Source organism: Gymnodraco acuticeps, unplaced genomic scaffold (genome assembly GCF_902827175.1).
Source record: "Gymnodraco acuticeps unplaced genomic scaffold, fGymAcu1.1, whole genome shotgun sequence".
NCBI classification, from domain to species: domain Eukaryota; kingdom Metazoa; phylum Chordata; class Actinopteri; order Perciformes; family Bathydraconidae; genus Gymnodraco; species Gymnodraco acuticeps.
Window position 1 is genome coordinate 1,634,765 of NW_022990701.1, and position 19,159 is coordinate 1,653,923.

Here is a 19,159-nt window from a genome sequence, read left to right on the forward strand (position 1 = left end):
GATGCGTCGCATGCTGCTCTCTGGCGGGAGGCCTGGAGAATCAATCCCTCCTAATCGCTGTGTTAGATCATCCTCCAGGACGGCTGGGAATGGAGCATGACCGAGTGCAGCGCTGCTCTGATTGGTGTGGTGTGGGTCTGTTTTGTGTGTACTGTAATTGTCTTGTGTATAAACATTCAGAGTTAATCTGACAACAATAAAGATGATGCTCAACTCAGCCTGGTATGATCAATGCAGTTCAATTGGAGTACAGAGCAAATTAGTACATAAGAATAATATGATCCATTATATATAAAAAATGTATTTTACGTAAAGCAGTAATTCCATTTTAGGCCACTTGGGAGCAGCAGACGAAGATAAAATCACAAAACTGACATATTATCAACTTAACATGGTAAACATGCTAACAAAGCACTCGGCTAACAACCAGCACACACAACATTCGTTTTCATGTGGAGAAGTTCTAACGTCCACCTGATGAGTGTAAATTCAATATTTATGTAAAGGTTGGCTCTTTTTTGCTCTTAACCATCTCCTGGGGAAAATAACTGCTTCTTTAGCTGCTAAATGCTTCACCTTCTTCACTAGCTGCTCACTATGTCTGCGGTTTGATTCAAGGGAAAGTAAAACAATTGCCTGATGTGGCTGTAAAAGCTATGGGTAAAAGCTGAGAGTGGATCAAAACGGTAGAGATGCGCGCAACTAAATCAAAACAATACGCAGAAAGACATTAAACCGCTCTGTAGAGCCGAGCCGCTCTCCCAGCAGCCCCTCTAACGTTACCTGAAGTCATTTCATCCTCTGTTAATATGAAGCTATTCACTAGCACAGCTTTAAATCCGATATATGTTTTTAATAAGCAGCCACATCGAGTCATTCCTTGAGCAGATGACATACTACACAGTAAAAAGAAAGAGGGAAGATAAGAGCTGTTTACCAGGGACTGTGTTATATTAATATACCTGTGTATGCACTAATGGAGTCCATGACCTTATGCAGCCCAGCAGGAGGCCGAGCGCTGGCAGACATGTCAGCCAAGCCAGGTAGGAGGCTGCAGACAGGCTCTATAAATCAGCCGCTGGGCGGTCAAACAAGATGGCCGATGGCTCTGTGGGAGCCAAGATGGCTACTCGGGCTCGGGTGACTAAAAAAATGACTGCAGCAGCTACACATGCACTTTTAATGCCCATATTTCCTCCATCTTTCGGGGAACAGTGGGTGGATTTTGGGCTGGGGAAGGTAACAAAGTGTAATTTATGGTGCTGTTAATCCCCCTGTTACACAGACCAAAGCAGGGGGAAAAACTGCTGGAATGGTTACACTGCCTGAGTTATACTAGTACTTAAAAGACTGTAATCCATTCAGTATGGCTTCTGTCACTCGATGCTGCTATTAGACTAGGATGCCGACTGTTAGCCTGTCATCTAACCTCTGACTCCAGATGCATACATTTACAGTGCAAACACCCTCTCTCTTCTTCAGTATTCCTCTCCTGTTCTAAGTGGATACTGCAGGCCAGGACAAACACTTATTTATCCTGGAGTCACACCGAGCTGAGGCTCTGAGGGCGGAGGAGATTGATTCTGGTATGTACATGAGCGCACTAAATACTACAGCGTCAGACCAGGGGGGTTGAGACTCTCACAGCCTCACTTCGAGATGTTAGCATTTTCCTAATGCCATCTGACATGGCTGGAATTTACAACAGCAGAGAGTGGGCAGCGGTCCACATTGTTCCCAAGTCCCAGCTTCACCGCTTCAGAGGGAACGCTGGGAAACTCTACAAGCATCTAAAAGTATCATTAGTTTCTCTTAAAGACACTATAAAATATTCTGCAACCTGCAAACTGAACACTTGCAACTTTCCCCGTGATGTTAACACAATCCATCAGCATTTGTCTGTGTGTGCTCGTTAATCACGACTTGTACGAGTCATATTTGTGGCTTTGTGCAGCAGCGGCCGGCTGGCAGGTTAGGAGCTCCAGAGGTCTGCTAATGGGAAACAGGCGTGCGGCTGTCTGTCAGAGCTAGCTTACATTTCCCAGGCCAAACCGGAAACAAAGGGTCATGAAACCAAAGGCAGTAGCCGCTATCTTGTGTCACTCTAACCACGAGGGAGGAAATGTGGGAAACGGGGAATGTGTCGTCTTGTGTTGCAGGGTAGTTAATGGTGTTGGTGTCCAGAGCTGACCACTCCTCTGGAATGTTCTCGACCAACGACGCAATCTGACCTGACAACTGGGCTGCGGATCAAAAGGACCATTTCCTCTGCTGTGTGCGTGTGAAAGGGAATAAAAGGGATGTGAAGCCGCACTTTGCCCCCAGGCGTGCAGACCCTTACCTTCCTCAAATGTGAAACCCTAAGAAAGCCTTTAATCAGTGAGAGGACATTTCACCCTGATGTGGTGCAGACACACATGTGCTAATGCACTTTCACATGCACGCTCACGCCAGTATTATGTTTCCCACCTTGATGCTGTCTTCCACCTCCATGTGTCTGAGCAGTTTGCCGTTGACACTGAAGTTACAAAACTGCCCCTTCTCGTAGTAGATCATGCAGTGTCCCTCGGTGGAGGACTGGATGAGACGAGGCCTCAGGCAGCGCTCGGGGCCCTCCAGGGTCCGCAGCAGGTCCCCATTCATGGAATGGATCAGACAAGGACCCTCTGAACAAACACAAGACAAAAAGACAAGTTAGAAAAGCAGACAATTTACATTAGTCAGTGTCTTTTGTTGTTACATTCTAACATGTATTTTGGAATGGAGCTCCTAATATTACTTAAATAATAAGTAAATTACATGAAAATTATAGAAAGCAACTTTGATAATGGATTCCTTTAAGTAATGTTGCATGCAAAGATTAAAAAATGTGATTTCAGGCTCTAAAATATGGAGTTTCTTGCTTTTATCTTGTTCTAAATATCATGTTAAAATTAAGGTATGTTGGTTTTGGCGTTTGAAGACAAAACCTTGTTTAATGGATAAATCCAGAGAATATTCTGCAGAATAATGGATGATAAAAATAATTGTTAGTCACAGCCCTAATTTGGACATATTATTAAAGACAGACAGACGGGCTCACCTTTGCAGCCGCTGATGACGAGACCCAGCTCTGCACACACACTCGCACACGTCACTTCACAGTCATGGCCCGTCAAGATGGCCCTCGGTGTGGTAAACTCTGCTAGAATAGACAAACAAAATAGGGTTTGTACTGTACTGTATATAAAAGACAAAGACATTAAAAAAAAAAATACTAGTTTTGGTCACTAGAGGGAGCAAAATGCAAAGGAAAAATGTTGTAGCCAACCATATGAAAACACAGACAAACTATAATGTATGAAATAAATAAGTTGTTATTATTCCATCATAAAGGAAATGTGTTTTTTGTTTGAATGTATATGAACTGTAGCTTGTATTAGAGGTTTGAGCCTGTTACCCTGCACATGCTTTCACTCTCTCTTTCTAGCACTTGTCACTCTCCGCCTCTCCTTATCTTTAAACCTTTTCCCCCCTCACTACCTTCACTAGATCCAGATGTTTCTGCGAGAGCAAGTTATAGTCCAAGTCATGAAGATTGTGTGATTTTGTTTTGGTTTGAGCTGTCTGAGTGAGAGACAAAACATAACAGCTCTTTATTTATCCGTCTGTCTCCTGTCTGCAAGAAGATGCATAAAAGCATGGAGTTTCTATTCATTATATTTTAGAACACATTTCAGGCAGAATCTATAGGTGAACGTTTGATAATTGTGCTAAAATGTTACATGGATGTACATTAAAGTGTCTTTGGTGTAACACAGCCCATTCAATAAGTGACCTGGCGTTTGGAGGTCATGAGATTTCATGTCCCTTGGAGGGGGTCTCGACTTTAAGTGACCCCAACCACTTTGCAATCTCAGTTCAAGTTCAGCTTGAAACAAACTTGTCATTTTAGTGATGGTATACTTTAGTCTTCCTGTTGTCATTTATATGTTTTTCTTTATTTTTCTTGTGTTTTTTGTAGCCGTGTGACAATTATTTCAAACATATTTGTGTTTCAACCATCAACACAGCAATGCAGTTGAAGTAAAATAGTTTCCAATAAAGCAAACCTCGTAATTTAAGTACTTTTGAAAAGTGTAGTTTATTGCTGACATGGCCAAACTATTTAGTTTCCTAATTCAATTATATGACATAAAACTCAACACAGGTTCTCTAATAAGACAGAGAGGTTCTCTCCCGGAGCAAGAGCTACTGTTAAATCTTAATTAGATTGAGCAGAAAGACCTCTTACAGACCATACTGCTGCTCACTGAACCCTCTTGTAAAAAAGTTAACTAGAGGACAATCTGAACAGTCATACAGTCACGTATAAAGACGACATCAGCAATTTCAAAAACTTGAATAATAAAAAGAGTACAGTATAAAAGATTATAATGGGATACAATCAATAGCAAATATGTTGTTTGTGTGATAAAATATATATTCAAAAATGAAACTTTGTACTTATAAGTGAAATCACATTTGAGTAAAGTCAGTTGATTGTTTCATCTCCCTACACCTGGCTCTCCTAAACTCTGGTCACACGTGGCACGGCAGCCTAAACATCTACATTTCATTTAGTTAACTGCTTTTAGTGACTTTGAGGATGTTAGCCAAACTCATGACCTACAAGCCTTTGGATTAAAGCATGATGTGGGATTCTGCTCAGAGGAGATCAATAAAGCTGATATATTGGTGTATCAGTTAACCTCGCTAAGCCTCTACCTGCCATTTGGTTTGAATTAGCGCCACATCTGATTACAATCTTATACCTGTACATGTGTGTGTGTGTGTGTGTGTGTGTGTGTGTGTGTGTGTGTGTGTGTGTGTGTGTGTGTGTGTGTGTGTGTGTGTGTGTGTGTGTGTGTGTGTGTGTGTGTGTGTGTGTGTGTGTATAGACAAAAAAGCAAGCTACTTGTGGATCCGGTTCAAAGTCGGTTAATTGCCAGATATCTACACCTACCTCTTTTTTCATGATAAAATGATGAAGATAAACATATACATGTAGCTACACATGTGTTCTTCTGGAAACTACTGTCTCTAATCACAAAACAATAATTTACAATTAGAAAATTAAACATTGGTGCTCATTTTACAGAAACATAATATTTCAATCTTTTGTCTATTCATTAAAAACAATAGATATACAGTATAATTTACAGTACATCACTTAATAGAGGTCTCATTTAACTGTTCTCCCCTCTGTGAGCAGCAGGTGGCGCTGGTGTCTGTGAAATATCTCTGCTGCAGTTCAGATGACAACATGTGCTTGCAGCAGGAAACAAGTGTGCATAGGTCAATGTGTACATGTGCATATCAGCCAATCAGAGGCATTTGCGTCAAGCTTATGAAGTGTGCAGGATGTTCCCGGCATTATGCATGAGGAGGAATGTGTGTGTGTACGCATGTGCTCTCATTCAAGACTTTATCTTGAAAGTGTTTCGTTTTTGGAAGAGGTATAAAGAACAAGTCTGCTGTCTTTATGTATTCTGTGCGTGTGTGTGTGTGTGTGTGTGTGTGTGGTAAAGCTTCATGTCTAGGGGTGCCTGTGGTGTGGGGCAATGGAGCATCACATTGTGGTGGTGATGGGCTGGACGACGACTGCTTTGTCTGCTGCTGTAGCCACACACACACACACACACACACACACACACACACACACACACACACACACACACACACACACACACACACACACACACACACACACACACACACACACACACACACACACACACACACACACACACACACACACACACACACACACACACACACACACACACGTACACGTTGAAGAGAACCTCTTTTTGACATGTAATAACTCCATAAACCAATCAATATACATTGGATTCTTAGAACTTTAGCAGTTGAATGTTAAACTTAAAAAATGACAATACGGATGTGAGTCAGCTGATTTAAATCCTCATCTAACCTCGGAACATACATTGTTCTTCTATAAGGAATTGCAGCTTTGAGGATGATTAAAATGAGGCTCTAAGGAAGCCATTTTGTTTCTGAATAATAAGCTGATCATCATTCATTTAAAAGTAGCTTTTCTTTTTTGCCATGTTGCTAATTTTGATTCAAATAAAGCAAAACAAAAGAGAAAAACAGGCTTAAAAGATGATAGCAGAGAATGAAATTATGATTTAGCTTCATTTTTTTTAATTTTTGAAAATCCCACTGAATTAACTTGTGGGAAACAAATAGTTTTCTTGATTCCAACATCCCACATCAGCGTGTATGAGGTAAGTGACACACACGCTGTCTCCAAAATAAAAACCCAATGTGGCTTATTAACCAAATCACAATTTGTCATAAATTTCAGCCCATTTGTAATGGATCACTTAACAACATGTACGCCTATCTAAGCTGACCAAATTAGCACGGAGCAGGCTCAGGGCTGAGCAATGTGTGTGCGATGCTTTGATCATGGCTGATGCCATATGTTATGGTAACGTAAGAGAGGCCCATGACATTTTTCACTTTTATCGACTAGTGTGACCCCGTGGCCCTCAGATGGTGGTGAACTTTCATGTGCTGGCCGACGACCCCCAACATAACATTTAACATCTCTAAGTGGCCCTCACTTTCACTCACATTAAAGACAGATTCTCACACACACACACACACACACACCATATCTGGTCTCACAGAAAATTCTCACACAATCTCAAACACATTATCGAAAGCTGTTCCTGCTGCAACAGTGCTGCGAAATCCAATCTGTATGCAGGAGGCCGGGCCTGGTCAGACGAAACTAGTTGTTACTTTACAGAGGGAGGCCGTAAATCACACAGTCACAACTGTCTGGGGGAGAGAGCACTCAGAGAATACCACATATGTGTGTGTGTGTGTGTGTGTGTGTGTGTGTGTGTGTGTGCTCTCACATATCGAGCTGGTTTGCCTGAGTACTTACTGCCCGGGCTCTCTCCAATGCTGTTGTGCTTCCCGTTCCAGTACCACAGCAGCAGGGTGGCGTCTCTGGAGCCTGACAGGACGTAGCAGTCTCCTCCGATGTACGACTCGGAGCGAGCCAGACACGTCACCACGTCACGATGTCCGAACACGATCTGCGTCAGTTTGCCTGCAAAAAGGTATTAAAACAACAATCAGCGGTTTTTAAACTGCAAACAAGAAATTAGGCATTTATTAATGGATTTCAACATTTTGGTTTTGAGTTAAGTTAAGTTTATATTTTATCAAACCATGAGAGTCCCATTTAGTTTAAAATGTGCCTTTTTCAATAGACCTGGCCAAAACAGGTAGCAGCATATTCATTATTTTATTTAAGATTTTAAAACATTCAACAAGACAATTTAATTCAGTTGAAATTATTGATGTGATATTTGTGAGAGTATGCAGAATACACAAATGCAATTTTTGCAATTTCCGTACACGAGTTTGGGACAAAATACATAAGCACTTATAAACAAAACATTTGAATTCATTTGTTGGTCGTTCGTTGGAGCCACCTGCTGTTTTGGTTATCATCTGTCTGCCTGGCTAGTAGTTTTACAAGATCCACACAAGATCAGACATCTACTAATTCCTAGACAAGAATACATATTTGTTTCAACTTTGTGTGTGTGACAGTGTGTGTGTTCAGTGTGCGCTCCATGTGTATATATAAGGAGGCTAATTGCTGTCAGATTTGCAGACCACAGCCCCACTGTTTAGCTGTATAATACTCATTACGCTCCTCATAGTGTGACCTCTGCAGTCAAACAGTGGAGAGTTTGCAACACATGACATTCCTGCCCGGGTGTCAAAATCACTGTCCATTGGATAATCAAGCTGTATCTCACTGCAGAGGCGAGGGTTGTCATGCAACTGGGCAGGTCGCTGACTAAACACCCAAAGAAGAACACAGACATCAAAGATATAAAATGTTTGACATCTTTATAAACACTGACAATAAGTAATGATTGCTGCAGAAATAATGGCTACCATGCAGCTCGTATTGAACACACACCGCTCACAGACACACACACATGCATGCACACAGACAAATTAAATTGGATGTGTGTGCACGCAGGCGTACGAGACTATGTGTTGTGTGCACGTGTACCAATCAAGTCTTGTAATTGATAAAATCCCTCAGTTCTTTAACCTGGGGGCTTCAGGGACCGCGGCAGCAGCTGTTGAGCGTGTGCGATTAAACTGTGTTCACGTTCCAGCCGCACAACCCGGTGGCAGCGACACAATAGAGCTATCTCTGTGCTCCATCCCTCCTCTATTAAAGACAGGGGGGCTGGCCTATAGAAATTGAATCGGAGTGTGTTGTATAGATGTGTGTAGGATTCTGAATGGGGTATCGGTAGAGGAGCGGCGTGCAGAGATGAGGCTTCAGACAGATTCATTTAGGACCCCTGACCTGATGGCATCCGTGTGTGTGGGTCTGTGTGGGTCTGTGTGTGTGTGTGTGTGTGTATGTGTATGTGTGTGTGTATGTGTGTGTGTATGTGTGTATGTGTGTATGTGTATGTGTGTATGTGTATGTGTGTGTGTGTGTGTGTGTGTGTGTGTGTGTGTGTGTGTGTGTGTGTGTGTATGTGTGTGTGTGTGTGCATCTGCATTGCAGGCGTGTATGATAGAATATCTGGTAAGTCAGTTGTATAGAGGGAAATACAATGCCTCTATGAAAGACTAGAGTTTTTTCCAATTAGATCAAAAGGTTCCTATTTATGTCATGTAGCCTCATTTAAAGTTTCTCTAATCTAAATCACTGAACTCTACAATACAAAAGTGATTTATGTGCTACAAAAAGAATATCTTAAAGGAAATTATGCTGACTTGAAAGACATTAAGCTCAAATTGAAAAGGTATAGCACACATACCTTAAACTGGCAACAAAAAACGAAGATTGTGTGCTACTGTCATAATAACAGCAAGTCATTGTGTACATTGATTTCACTTGTAAAGTTACAATACAATTCAGCACAGTGCAATGAAGCAGAGCACATCTGGAGCATAGACTGAATACTATTTTGTTTTCAGTATTAGAAAGCTAAAGTTTACTAGCGCCTGCTAGAGGCTGTAATATCCATTGCACTCCACGATTCAAGAGTGTTAAACAAAATCAAATAGAAATATTGATGTTCTTTGTCTTCCTTTGAGTGTTACTAGTAGTGGGGCTAAAAGTGGGATTTTGTCCTGAGGATGGTGCTAGAGGAAAGGCAATGGGGAGTATTAACATAAGAGGTTTATACCTCTAATAGCATGTGTATATCACATTTCATGGAGGTATTTTATTAAGGGGCATCTTTTATTGATATTTTAGCTAGTGGTTAACAATGAGGAAAGCTCATGGAGCGTCTAAATTAGAAATAGTTCATTTTCAGGGTGGATTATGTGCTCAGTACATCTCATGACAATGTGCCCATTATATTTTTGATACGAGTGCAAGAATGACATTTGATACACACTGATGTGGCTCATGTTCATGGCAATGTGACATACATTTATTATATTCTGACGAATATTCTACAAAAGGTGTAGTGCATTTGAACTTTGAAGCTTAAAAAAAGAGGCTGTATTTAAGTTAAAAGTTTTACATTTAATGTCTGCTGTGTCTGAGACATAAAAACACTGCAGAAAAGATCTCATTGGGAGTGTAGCATGAAAATACCTGAGTCAGTGGAGTAAACCCGGAAGCTCTTGTCCCAAAAGCCGCACAGGAGGATGAAGCGGTTGTCGGCTGTGATGATGAAACACTGCGAGCTGATCTGAATGCTTTGATCCAGCAGGTCTGAGATCTGACGACGATGACTGCCCACGTTACTGGCTGTAGAGAGGAAGACAATTGAAATGAACAAATCAAATAAAAAAGGTAGGATATGTACAAAGGTGCACATATACAGTGGGGCAAAAAAGTATTTAGTATTTATTTTGCGAGACCAATTGTGCAAGTTCTCCCACTTAAAAAGATGAGAGGCCTGTAATTTTCATCCTAGGTACACTTCAACTATGAGAGACAGAATGGGGGGAAAGAATCCAGGAAATCACATTGTAGGATTTTTAATAAATTAATTGTTAAATTCCTCGGTAAAATAAGCATTTGGTCACCTACAAACAAACAAGATTTCTGGCTCTCACAGACCTGTAACTTCTTCTTTAAGAGCCTCCTCTGTCCTCCACTCGTTAACTGTATTAATGGCACCTGTTTGAACTCGTTATCAGTATAAAAGACACCTGTCCACAACCTCAAACAGTCACACTCCAAACTCCACTATGGCCAAGACCAAAGAGCTGTCAAAGGACACCAGAAACAAAATTGTAGACCTGCACCAGGCTGGGAAGACTGAATCTGCAATAGGTAAGCAGCTTGGTGTGAAGAAATCAACTGTGGGAGCAATTATTCGAAAATGGAAGACATACAAGACCACTGATAATCTCCCTCGATCTGGGGCTCCACGCAAGATCTCACCCCATGGGGTCAAAATGATCACAAGAACGGTGAGCAAAAATCCCAGAACCACACAGGGGGACCTAGTCAATGACCTGCAGAGAGCTGGGACCAAAGTAACAAAGACTACCATCAGTAACACACTACGCCGCCAGGGACTCAAATCCTGCAGTGCCAGACGTGTCCCCCTGCTTAAGCCAGTACATGTCCAGGCCCGTCTGAAGTTTGCTAGAGAGCATTTAGATGATCCAGAAGAGGATTGGGAGAATGTCATATGGTCAGATGAAACCAAAATAGAACTTTTTGGTAAAAACTCAACGAGACGTGTTTGGAGGAGAAAGAATGCTGAGTTGCATCCAAAGAACACCATACCTACTGTGAAACATGGGGGGGGGGGAACATCATGCTTTGGGGCTGTTTTTCTGCAAAGGGACCAGGACGACTGATCCGTGTAAAGGAAAGAATGAATGGGGCCATGTATCGTAAGATTTTGAGTGACAACCTCCTTCCATCAGCAAGGGCATTGAAGATGAAACGTGGCTGGGTCTTTCAGCATGACAATGATCCCAAACACACCGCCCGGGCAACGAAGGAGTGGCTTCGTAAGAAGCATTTCAAGGTCCTGGAGTGGCCTAGCCAGTCTCCAGATCTCAACCCCATAGAAAATCTTTGGAGGCAGTTGAAAGTCTGTGTTGCCCAGCGACAGCCCCAAAACATCACTGCTCTAGAGGAGATCTGCATGGAGGAATGGGCCAAAATACCAGCAACAGTGTGTGAAAACCTTGTGAAGACTTACAGAAAACGTTTGACCTCTGTCATTGCCAACAAAGAGTATATAACAAAGTATTGAGATGAACTTTTGTTATTGACCAAATACTTATTTTCCACCATAATTTGCAAATAAATTCTTTAAAAATCAGACAATGTGATTTTCTGGATTTTTTGTTCTCATTTTGTCTCTCATAGTTGAGGTATACCTATGATGAAAATGACAGGCCTCTCATCTTTTTAAGTGGGAAAACTTGCACAATTGGTGGCTGACTAAATACTTTTTTGCCCCACTGTATATAAAATCTATGACCCAACAACACACACAATTTTCCTATAGGTCACACTCAAATACACCACTTCACCACAGGGTGAATATAAGATTTGCGAGATAATACATAAAACATTCTGGATGTTAAGTTTACAGGACTTCACATGTTTCCGTGAGAGTCGAAGAGTAATGATAGCGTGAGCACAGTCTTCACAAAATGTGCACACCACTAAAGTCAGAACACACACTGCCAATTCATCTTAGTTGTGTAATTTAGCCTACCGTTGTTTGGAAAGCAAATTTATTGATACTCTCTGTTCTGCAAGTGGAATCTTTTTCTTCCCTAGAGAGACATGTCCACTGTGAAGTGTTTGTTATTTGGCGAGGTCACACGCACTGGAGAACAGGTGTCAGAGAAGATTGTGTAGCAATGAAAATGATAAAGTCCAGCATACCTGCTACAACCAATATTTCAAACCATTTTTAACATTTCCACACTCGGCTCAACACTCATCCTCAATTTACTGTGTTTAGCTCGGACTCCTCTGGAATGCAAACAGTGTACATTTATCACTGACAGAAATCCCCTCTACCTCCCCCACACAAGATAGCACACTCACAAACATAAAAATATATTTTCCAGTACATTATTCATGCTTTAGTTTTGACAAAGTATGAGATAAGAGAAAACAACTGTAGACAAAACTATAAAGATTTATTGGACAAAATTAGCCTGAAAAATGTGCTTTCAAAAACGCTCAACAACTATAAAGGTCTCGTAAAACATTTTGATGAGATAAGATTTAATTTATTCTGCATGTACAGCAGACGACACAGTGTACTAGCAGATACATATGAGAATGTAAGAACAAAGCTTTGTTAAATTCTGTAGTCAAGTGTATAGAGGAAAAATGTGTGGAAATGGTGAGCCTAAAAGTGACCACAGCGTTCTCGGAGAAAGAACAGCCTCTCCTGCAGATGTATGTGAGGCTGTGAGAGGCTGCAGCAACGTGACGAAGGCGAAGGTGGGAACAGAGAGAAGAAGAGGCTCGTCTCTCTCCACCAGTGCATCCCATACATCACTGCAGCTCGGCTCTCTTCTCCTGCTCATCAACAAGTCGTGAAGGATGAGAGGCGCCCATATTGTCCTGACAGCCGTCCGCCGTGCATTCTCAATCACACATTATTACCACATTCATATTCATTTCCATTGACACGCGTCCTTTCCCTCCGCTCAAATTAAACCAAAGAGGATGCAGAAAGGGAGGGAGGGAAGGGGACGATGGAGAGGGAGAAAGAGGGGGAGTTGATGATGAAACGCCGGCCTAGGCCACAGCTCATTGCATTCCAATTTGCATGCAAATGGTTTAGTGTGAGAGCAGGGCCTATATCATGAGGAGTGAACTGGGGCAGAGGCGGAGGAACAACTCTAATCTGCCGTCCAGGGACGCGCCACACACCGCCATGAGTCACACAGATGCCAGCGGGATTCATACACGAATACGCACAAAAAAATATTTTCATGCCTATATAAGCTCACACTATGTAAAGAATGTACATGTGTGTGGACTCTTTCACAGTCATAAAAGACAGCCTACCTATCAGAGGGTCAATTTCCACAGGAAGTTGGTACTGCTGGTCCTGCACCGTTGAGCTCTGATGACCTGACAGAGAAGAAGACAGATTGGATTAATATTGTAATCATGTGGCCTTGTGAAGTCGATGCTGGCTTTCTGTTCATTATAACCACACTGAAAATTATAACCATAAAGTCACAGCCCAAGAGTTCTCCCGCAAATTAGACATCAATTATGTCAAAGAGCTACCAAGGCCACAGAGGTCCTTATGCCAAATATATATATGCTATAAAATGCATGCATTTGCACAACCCTATCACTGAAGCTGTCAGCATGTATTGGTAAACTGATACAAGATGGTACTAACAGACGTATGCGTCATCAAGTGTTGATGGTAGAATTAAAATAAAATGTCTTTCAGGCAACTGCTGACAGTTTATGATAATGTTAATTTGTAATCAATGGCTTAATGTTATTTTTGATTAAGCAATTAATTGTTCAGTCTATAAAAATGGTTAAAATCAGTAAGAATGCCACAATATTTCATAATAGAGGTCTTCATATGTCTTTCTATGTCTGACAAATGCTATCTCCATCTGAAGACTATATCTGACTTTCTTCTTTACTTTTTAGCTTCTAAATGGCAGGAAAAACTGAAGAAATACTCCATGATTTCAATCTAAATTTACACAAGCTGACTCAAACCATTTATCTTACCGAATTGTTCATTAACTATGTGCAATGTTCATTAGCTGCACCCACTCCAAAACAAAATGTGAATAATGTCTTTCAACATTTTCGTAGACAAATTCTTCATTTTTATTGTTGAATGTTGAATTGATAAATAACGTAAATGTACTTTCATCTGCTCACAGCCACACAAAGATTCCAGTAAATCCATACAATTAATGAAGTACTTCTGAACAGCAGACATCGTGTTTATCATACCAGCTCACTAAACCAATTAGCTTAATCAGTCTGTTCTGTGGTGCGCATGGATGCGGCTGCATTCAACTCAAAGTCTTCATCCTCATAAATTCACAGAAATCAAATGTAATGTTTCATCCAGGGTTCAGATGGATGCTGAGTAAATAAGGTTTTGTGAAGTGAGAGGCTGATGTATGGAGTCGGACGTGAGACCTAATGCTGGCTGCTGCATGTGTCACATGTGATACTGCTATCCAGTAGACACAGTCAACCATCTCCCAAATCAACGTCCATCCTACAGAGACGAGACGGGTCAATTCTCGGGTAAATTAGATGCAGAGTATGGAGGACAGAGATGAGCAAATGTGAAGATGATTGTGTGGTAGCAAAATATTGTATGTACTTGCTTTGAAAACCCTTAAAGGTCCCCTATTATACTGTTTTTCATCAATATATTATAAGTCTGAGATATATACAAACATGTCTCTGAAGTGTTTTTCTGAAATACAGAACATTGCAGCATCCCATAAACCCCTCTGTTTCAGCCCTGTTTCAAAAGTGCTGATTCTCTGTCTGTTACTCTAGACTAGATGAAAATAAAGAGCCCCTCCCCACGCCATATTTGGTTAAAAAGAACACAAAGGTGCTCTAGGAGGAGATTCAGGTGATAAGGTGGGGGGGGGGGGGGTTACCTTGGTTGGTGATTGGCTAATGGTTACACAAACCAAAAAAACGTTATTAAATCACAAAGTGGCCAAAATCTGATCAGCTCATTTTCAGACTGTTTTTTAGAAATGGATCAGGACAAAAAGTGAGCAAATATTTTTTTCCTGAAACTTTCAGAATCTCTTTACACCGAGGGGACACATGTTTATGTATAAAAGACATGAAAAAGTGGATTTTGCATAATAGGTGCCCTTTAAGGTTCATTTGGTGCAGAATCACAATGGCATACAAATGTGAGGATTCAAGTTATTCCACCTTTTTCAAAGCAGAGAGACAATGATGAGTGCATGGACACAAGTTTCTTACCTGTCAGTCCATACCACTTGTTGACAGCGAAGATGCGGTTTGCAGTGACGGTGATGATGGCCGGTGACGTCAGGCCCGCCTGGGTGTTGGCTGCTACGTGGGTAACAGGAGAGTTGGATGGGAACTTCAGCACCATGATAACATCCTGCTGCATCTGCTCCGTAAACATCAGTGGGGTCTGCAGGAGAAGATACTGTTCAGGACCCCAGGACGGACAACGGGATGAAGGGAAGAGAGGGAAAAAAGAGCCGACATATGGAGCGGCAGACAAAGAGCAAATCAAAAAAGACGAGAGAAGCAGTCGCAGCCGGTGTTAGTGAGGAACAAACAGAGGGAGAGGGAGGAAAAGAAGGACAGAGAGAAAGTTAGGAAGCTTGAGCAGGAGAGCAGTAAGCAGCACTCTAGTAGCACGGGTTAGGAAAAGAGGTTAAAGGCAAGAGATCCCTTTTGAAACAGTGTGAAGGGAAAATTAGGAATGGAAAAAATCTCAAATAGATTTTTCACCTGAAAAGTTAATACATTAAAGTGTGACAAAAGACAAAGCCTTCTAAGATGTTTTAAAGGCCTTGTTCAGTCAGAAATGTTTGTTCACTGTGCAGAATGATGGATTCAGAGTTTTACACTAGTAGCCAGTTTTGATTTTCCATTGAGTGGAAGAGTGGACGTAATTTAAATGTTTTTTTTGCAAGGAACATTATGTTTTTTCTGGAAAAACAGATCAGACGCACATTATTTATTTTACAAATTCATGTCCAAAGTATTTACTGTATATGTTTTTTTAAATGTCTGCAGTCTGTCATAAATACACAGTGTTAGTAAGTGTGGTAAACAGTAATGTGTTTTACATTAAATCCAGGTTATTCTTCTGCGTAAAACTGCAGCTAACCAATATATTTATTATCAATGCATCTCAATAATACATTTCCTATTAATCGATGGAATTTAAAAATGAACAAATTCTGGATAAATGACAATAAATGACGATTGATCACAGTACTACGGAGGGACATGAAAGTTTCTCGTGAGCACGAGAACGTATCTTGTGTGCGCGAGAAACTAACCCGTTATCCCGACTTTTTTTTTCATTGAGAAAGTTACCGGTGCGCCAAGGAGGAAGTGGAGCACACAGGAGACAACCATTTCATTGCAGACTGTTATGTTTATGTGGGGAAATTACAGTGCATACATTATTTGAGATATATTTCGAACTCAGATTTAATTTTACGGACAGGGGCTCCGTACTTAACAAACTCTAAGGCAATATCATTTCTGTCTAAAATCGTTGAAATACAATTTTACTTGCATTATAATAAACTTGTAACTTCAGCATAACCAATAGAAAAACCAACAATGCAGTCCTAACAAAAAAAGTGTTTCCATTGACACTTGAAACCGTGTCCCTGCAGACGGGAGCTCATATAGAGCCATTTACAAAGTGTTTGTACTAAGCAGCTCTAACACGAGGCCATTTTCCTGCTTGCGTGTGAAGAAGAAGAACATCAGTGTTAACATCGGGAACAGACCTGAGTAAATCCGGTGTGTCTGACAGCTAACCAGACGCACTGACAGTATCATTACCACCAGCACGGGCGGATGCAGACACTCTGACAACACACTCACATGAGAGAGGATGAGAGAAAGTAGAGAGCATGAACATGTAAAAGCAACGAGAACAGGGCGTTCTGCGGGAATACTGACGGATGGGGAGGGTTAGAAATGTGTTTGAATAATGGCCTCTGAATATTATGTTTGAAAACTATACATGGCAGAGCAAAAATAAAAACATTTAGGAATTTGCGCATGAGTGAGGCGGTTTCAAAGCCTTGCCTGAGTTTGTGTCTGAGTGTGTGTGTGTGCGCTGGGTGGTGGTCTACAGCCAGCTGTCAGCGCCACAGGGACACCACACTAATAGGGACTCATGGGGCCCGGGCCCATCACAGGCAGGCACACTGACTGCACTCCCTGGCCCTTAAAAAGCCGTCACTTCACTGCTGCTGTTCATTGCCCTCCTTCGTTGATCTCCTTTTCCAGCTCAGGTAGAAAAGCTGGCTGGGACCCAGGTTTCCAGCACAAAGCTGTGCCTTTCCTTGCATACCTCTCACTAAACACACATGCACACAAATGCTTCTGATCTTTCCCTTTCACACACACCTCTCTAATGACGAGAGAGGAGATGCTTTCAAACCCTAGACTTTATTTTCCCACAGTTTTAAGATGAATACAAAGAAAGTGTATGGCAAAATGAGGATGAAAAGAGAAAGTCAAACATTATAAGAGTTACATGAAGCAAAGCAGAGTGCCTACTTCAGGGCACACCAGAAGTCAGAGAGGGCATTAAGACAGCACAATGGATGATTCTGGAGCTCAGCTGGATTCTGACCCATATTGTATGGTAGTATGTTCTGAAGGACTACAGGTAAATATGTGTGTGTGTGTGTGTGTGTGTGTGTGTGTGTGTGTGTGTGTGTGTGTGTGTGTGTGTGTGTGTGTGTGTGTGTGTGTGTGTGTGGTGTGTGTGTGTGTGTGTGTGTGTCTTTGAGATTATCTGCCAGCAAGTACTGTATGTGCGTGATTACTCACCACCTGCATGGCTGAGCTTCGGGGTGGGTGTGGCTCGATGAGCAACTGGCAGGGGGTCTGTCCAAAACTCCTTATTTGAGACTCCACAGCCTGAGGGGAAAAGAAAAAGGAGTGATATAAAGAAAACGTTTTCCTCAAAAACTAAAAAGTGCATAATGTAAAAGTAAAGCCATTGCAATCAGGGGAAAACATATTGCATATCATAAAAGGGATGGCAGTTTTAAAGAATAGTGCTACAGTATCACTACAAAAGTAGCTAGATATTGGTACAAAGTACATTTCAGCATCCATTTACAGAACAAGAAAAACAAAAAATGGTGATTTTGGCTGATCAATAAAATAAATTAAAAATGATATAATACGTCACATTGATGTAAAAACATTGTAAATTGTATTTATATATTCACTTCTCATTAATACTCATCAATCTGAGATTAGTGTCTCAACAAAAAGAAAACAAAGAGATAATTACAAAAACTATTGCAGCGTAGGAAGAAATGCTTCCACTGTTGATGCACACGTCGTACATATAAACATACTTTCTCACTGTCTGACACATTCCCTCTCTCACACACACATTTACACACATGGACCAATTTATTCTCCACAACCACACACAGAATCAGAGGAGGGCCAGGACAGGAGGGCTTGTAGGCTGGTTAGGTGGTGTTAATGAAGAGGTATAGGACCATAAATGTCAGAGCAGACGCTGGCCGAGCAGCCTCTGGACATCATCACACAGCTCACTGTCAGGCCGGGAAACGCACGCACGCACGCACGCACGCACGCACGCACGCACGCACACGATGTAGCAGGCCCACACCAACGTGTCCCATACTCTGCACTTTATACTATTATCAAAGATTGCAACTGAAAACGTTTTTGTATTGAGGACAATGTTGAAAACTTTTTCAGGATTTAGTGATCCAATGAAAAACAAACAACAACCTCTGACACATGTAAAGTACAGAAAAGAATGCAAGATAAGTGTCTGTGGGAATTGGTATAACAACATTAAGCAGAAAATCTCCCTTACAGCTTGATAGATGTTTATAAAAAAGGACAGGCAGAGAGAAAGTGGCCAACACAAAACGATGACAGAGCGTCAGTGTGCACTATGACTGGCTGTGTGGGAGTGACAGCTTGTGTAGGCTGAGACGTTTGAGCCTGACTTGGCGAGGCCTGAGAGAATGAGCTCATGGCTGAGGCCTGCATATGGGATTTCCATGAGAAAAAGGTTGGGAAGTTAGTCTGCTCATACCCATTGTCTGAAACTAACCAGAGAGGCGCAGAGAAGGAGCAATCTCAACTGTATATTATACGTTTTTAAAACTATTCCACACACAGACGAGGTAACAACATTTTCTATTGTAATCTTTACTAGTGAATCCCCTTATTTTACTCAACATTATGGAAGCCTTGTTAACTCTAATTTTGCACATTCATTCAGCTTTCCCCTCCGGGAGCTTAAATATTATTTTTATATCTTCTAGTAAAACAAAAACTGGTTTAATTCATCCACAAAAATGTAATTATTTTATTGGTGGTTTTTATAACAAGTATACTTTATGA

The 19,159-nt window shown here is 41.3% G+C and overlaps 1 protein-coding gene across 5 annotated transcripts in view; it reads right to left on the bottom strand.

Annotated features, from left to right (window-relative positions):
• The window catches only part of lrba (LPS responsive beige-like anchor protein), a 189,284-nt gene that overhangs the window by 3,532 nt on the left and 166,593 nt on the right, over window positions 1–19,159 (bottom strand). For 3 of the 5 annotated variants that reach the window (XM_034231378.1, XM_034231380.1, XM_034231377.1), the window contains 7 exons: window positions 17,588–17,677; window positions 15,008–15,185; window positions 13,070–13,135; window positions 9,656–9,811; window positions 6,944–7,111; window positions 3,083–3,184; window positions 2,470–2,666 (listed from right to left, as the gene is read on the bottom strand). In XM_034231378.1, coding sequence (XP_034087269.1) covers window positions 2,470–2,666; window positions 3,083–3,184; window positions 6,944–7,111; window positions 9,656–9,811; window positions 13,070–13,135; window positions 15,008–15,185; window positions 17,588–17,677 — 957 coding nt within the window. The remainder of the gene's footprint in view (window positions 1–2,469; window positions 2,667–3,082; window positions 3,185–6,943; window positions 7,112–9,655; window positions 9,812–13,069; window positions 13,136–15,007; window positions 15,186–17,587; window positions 17,678–19,159) is intronic. The other 2 variants (XM_034231381.1, XM_034231379.1) reach the window with 1 other exon arrangement.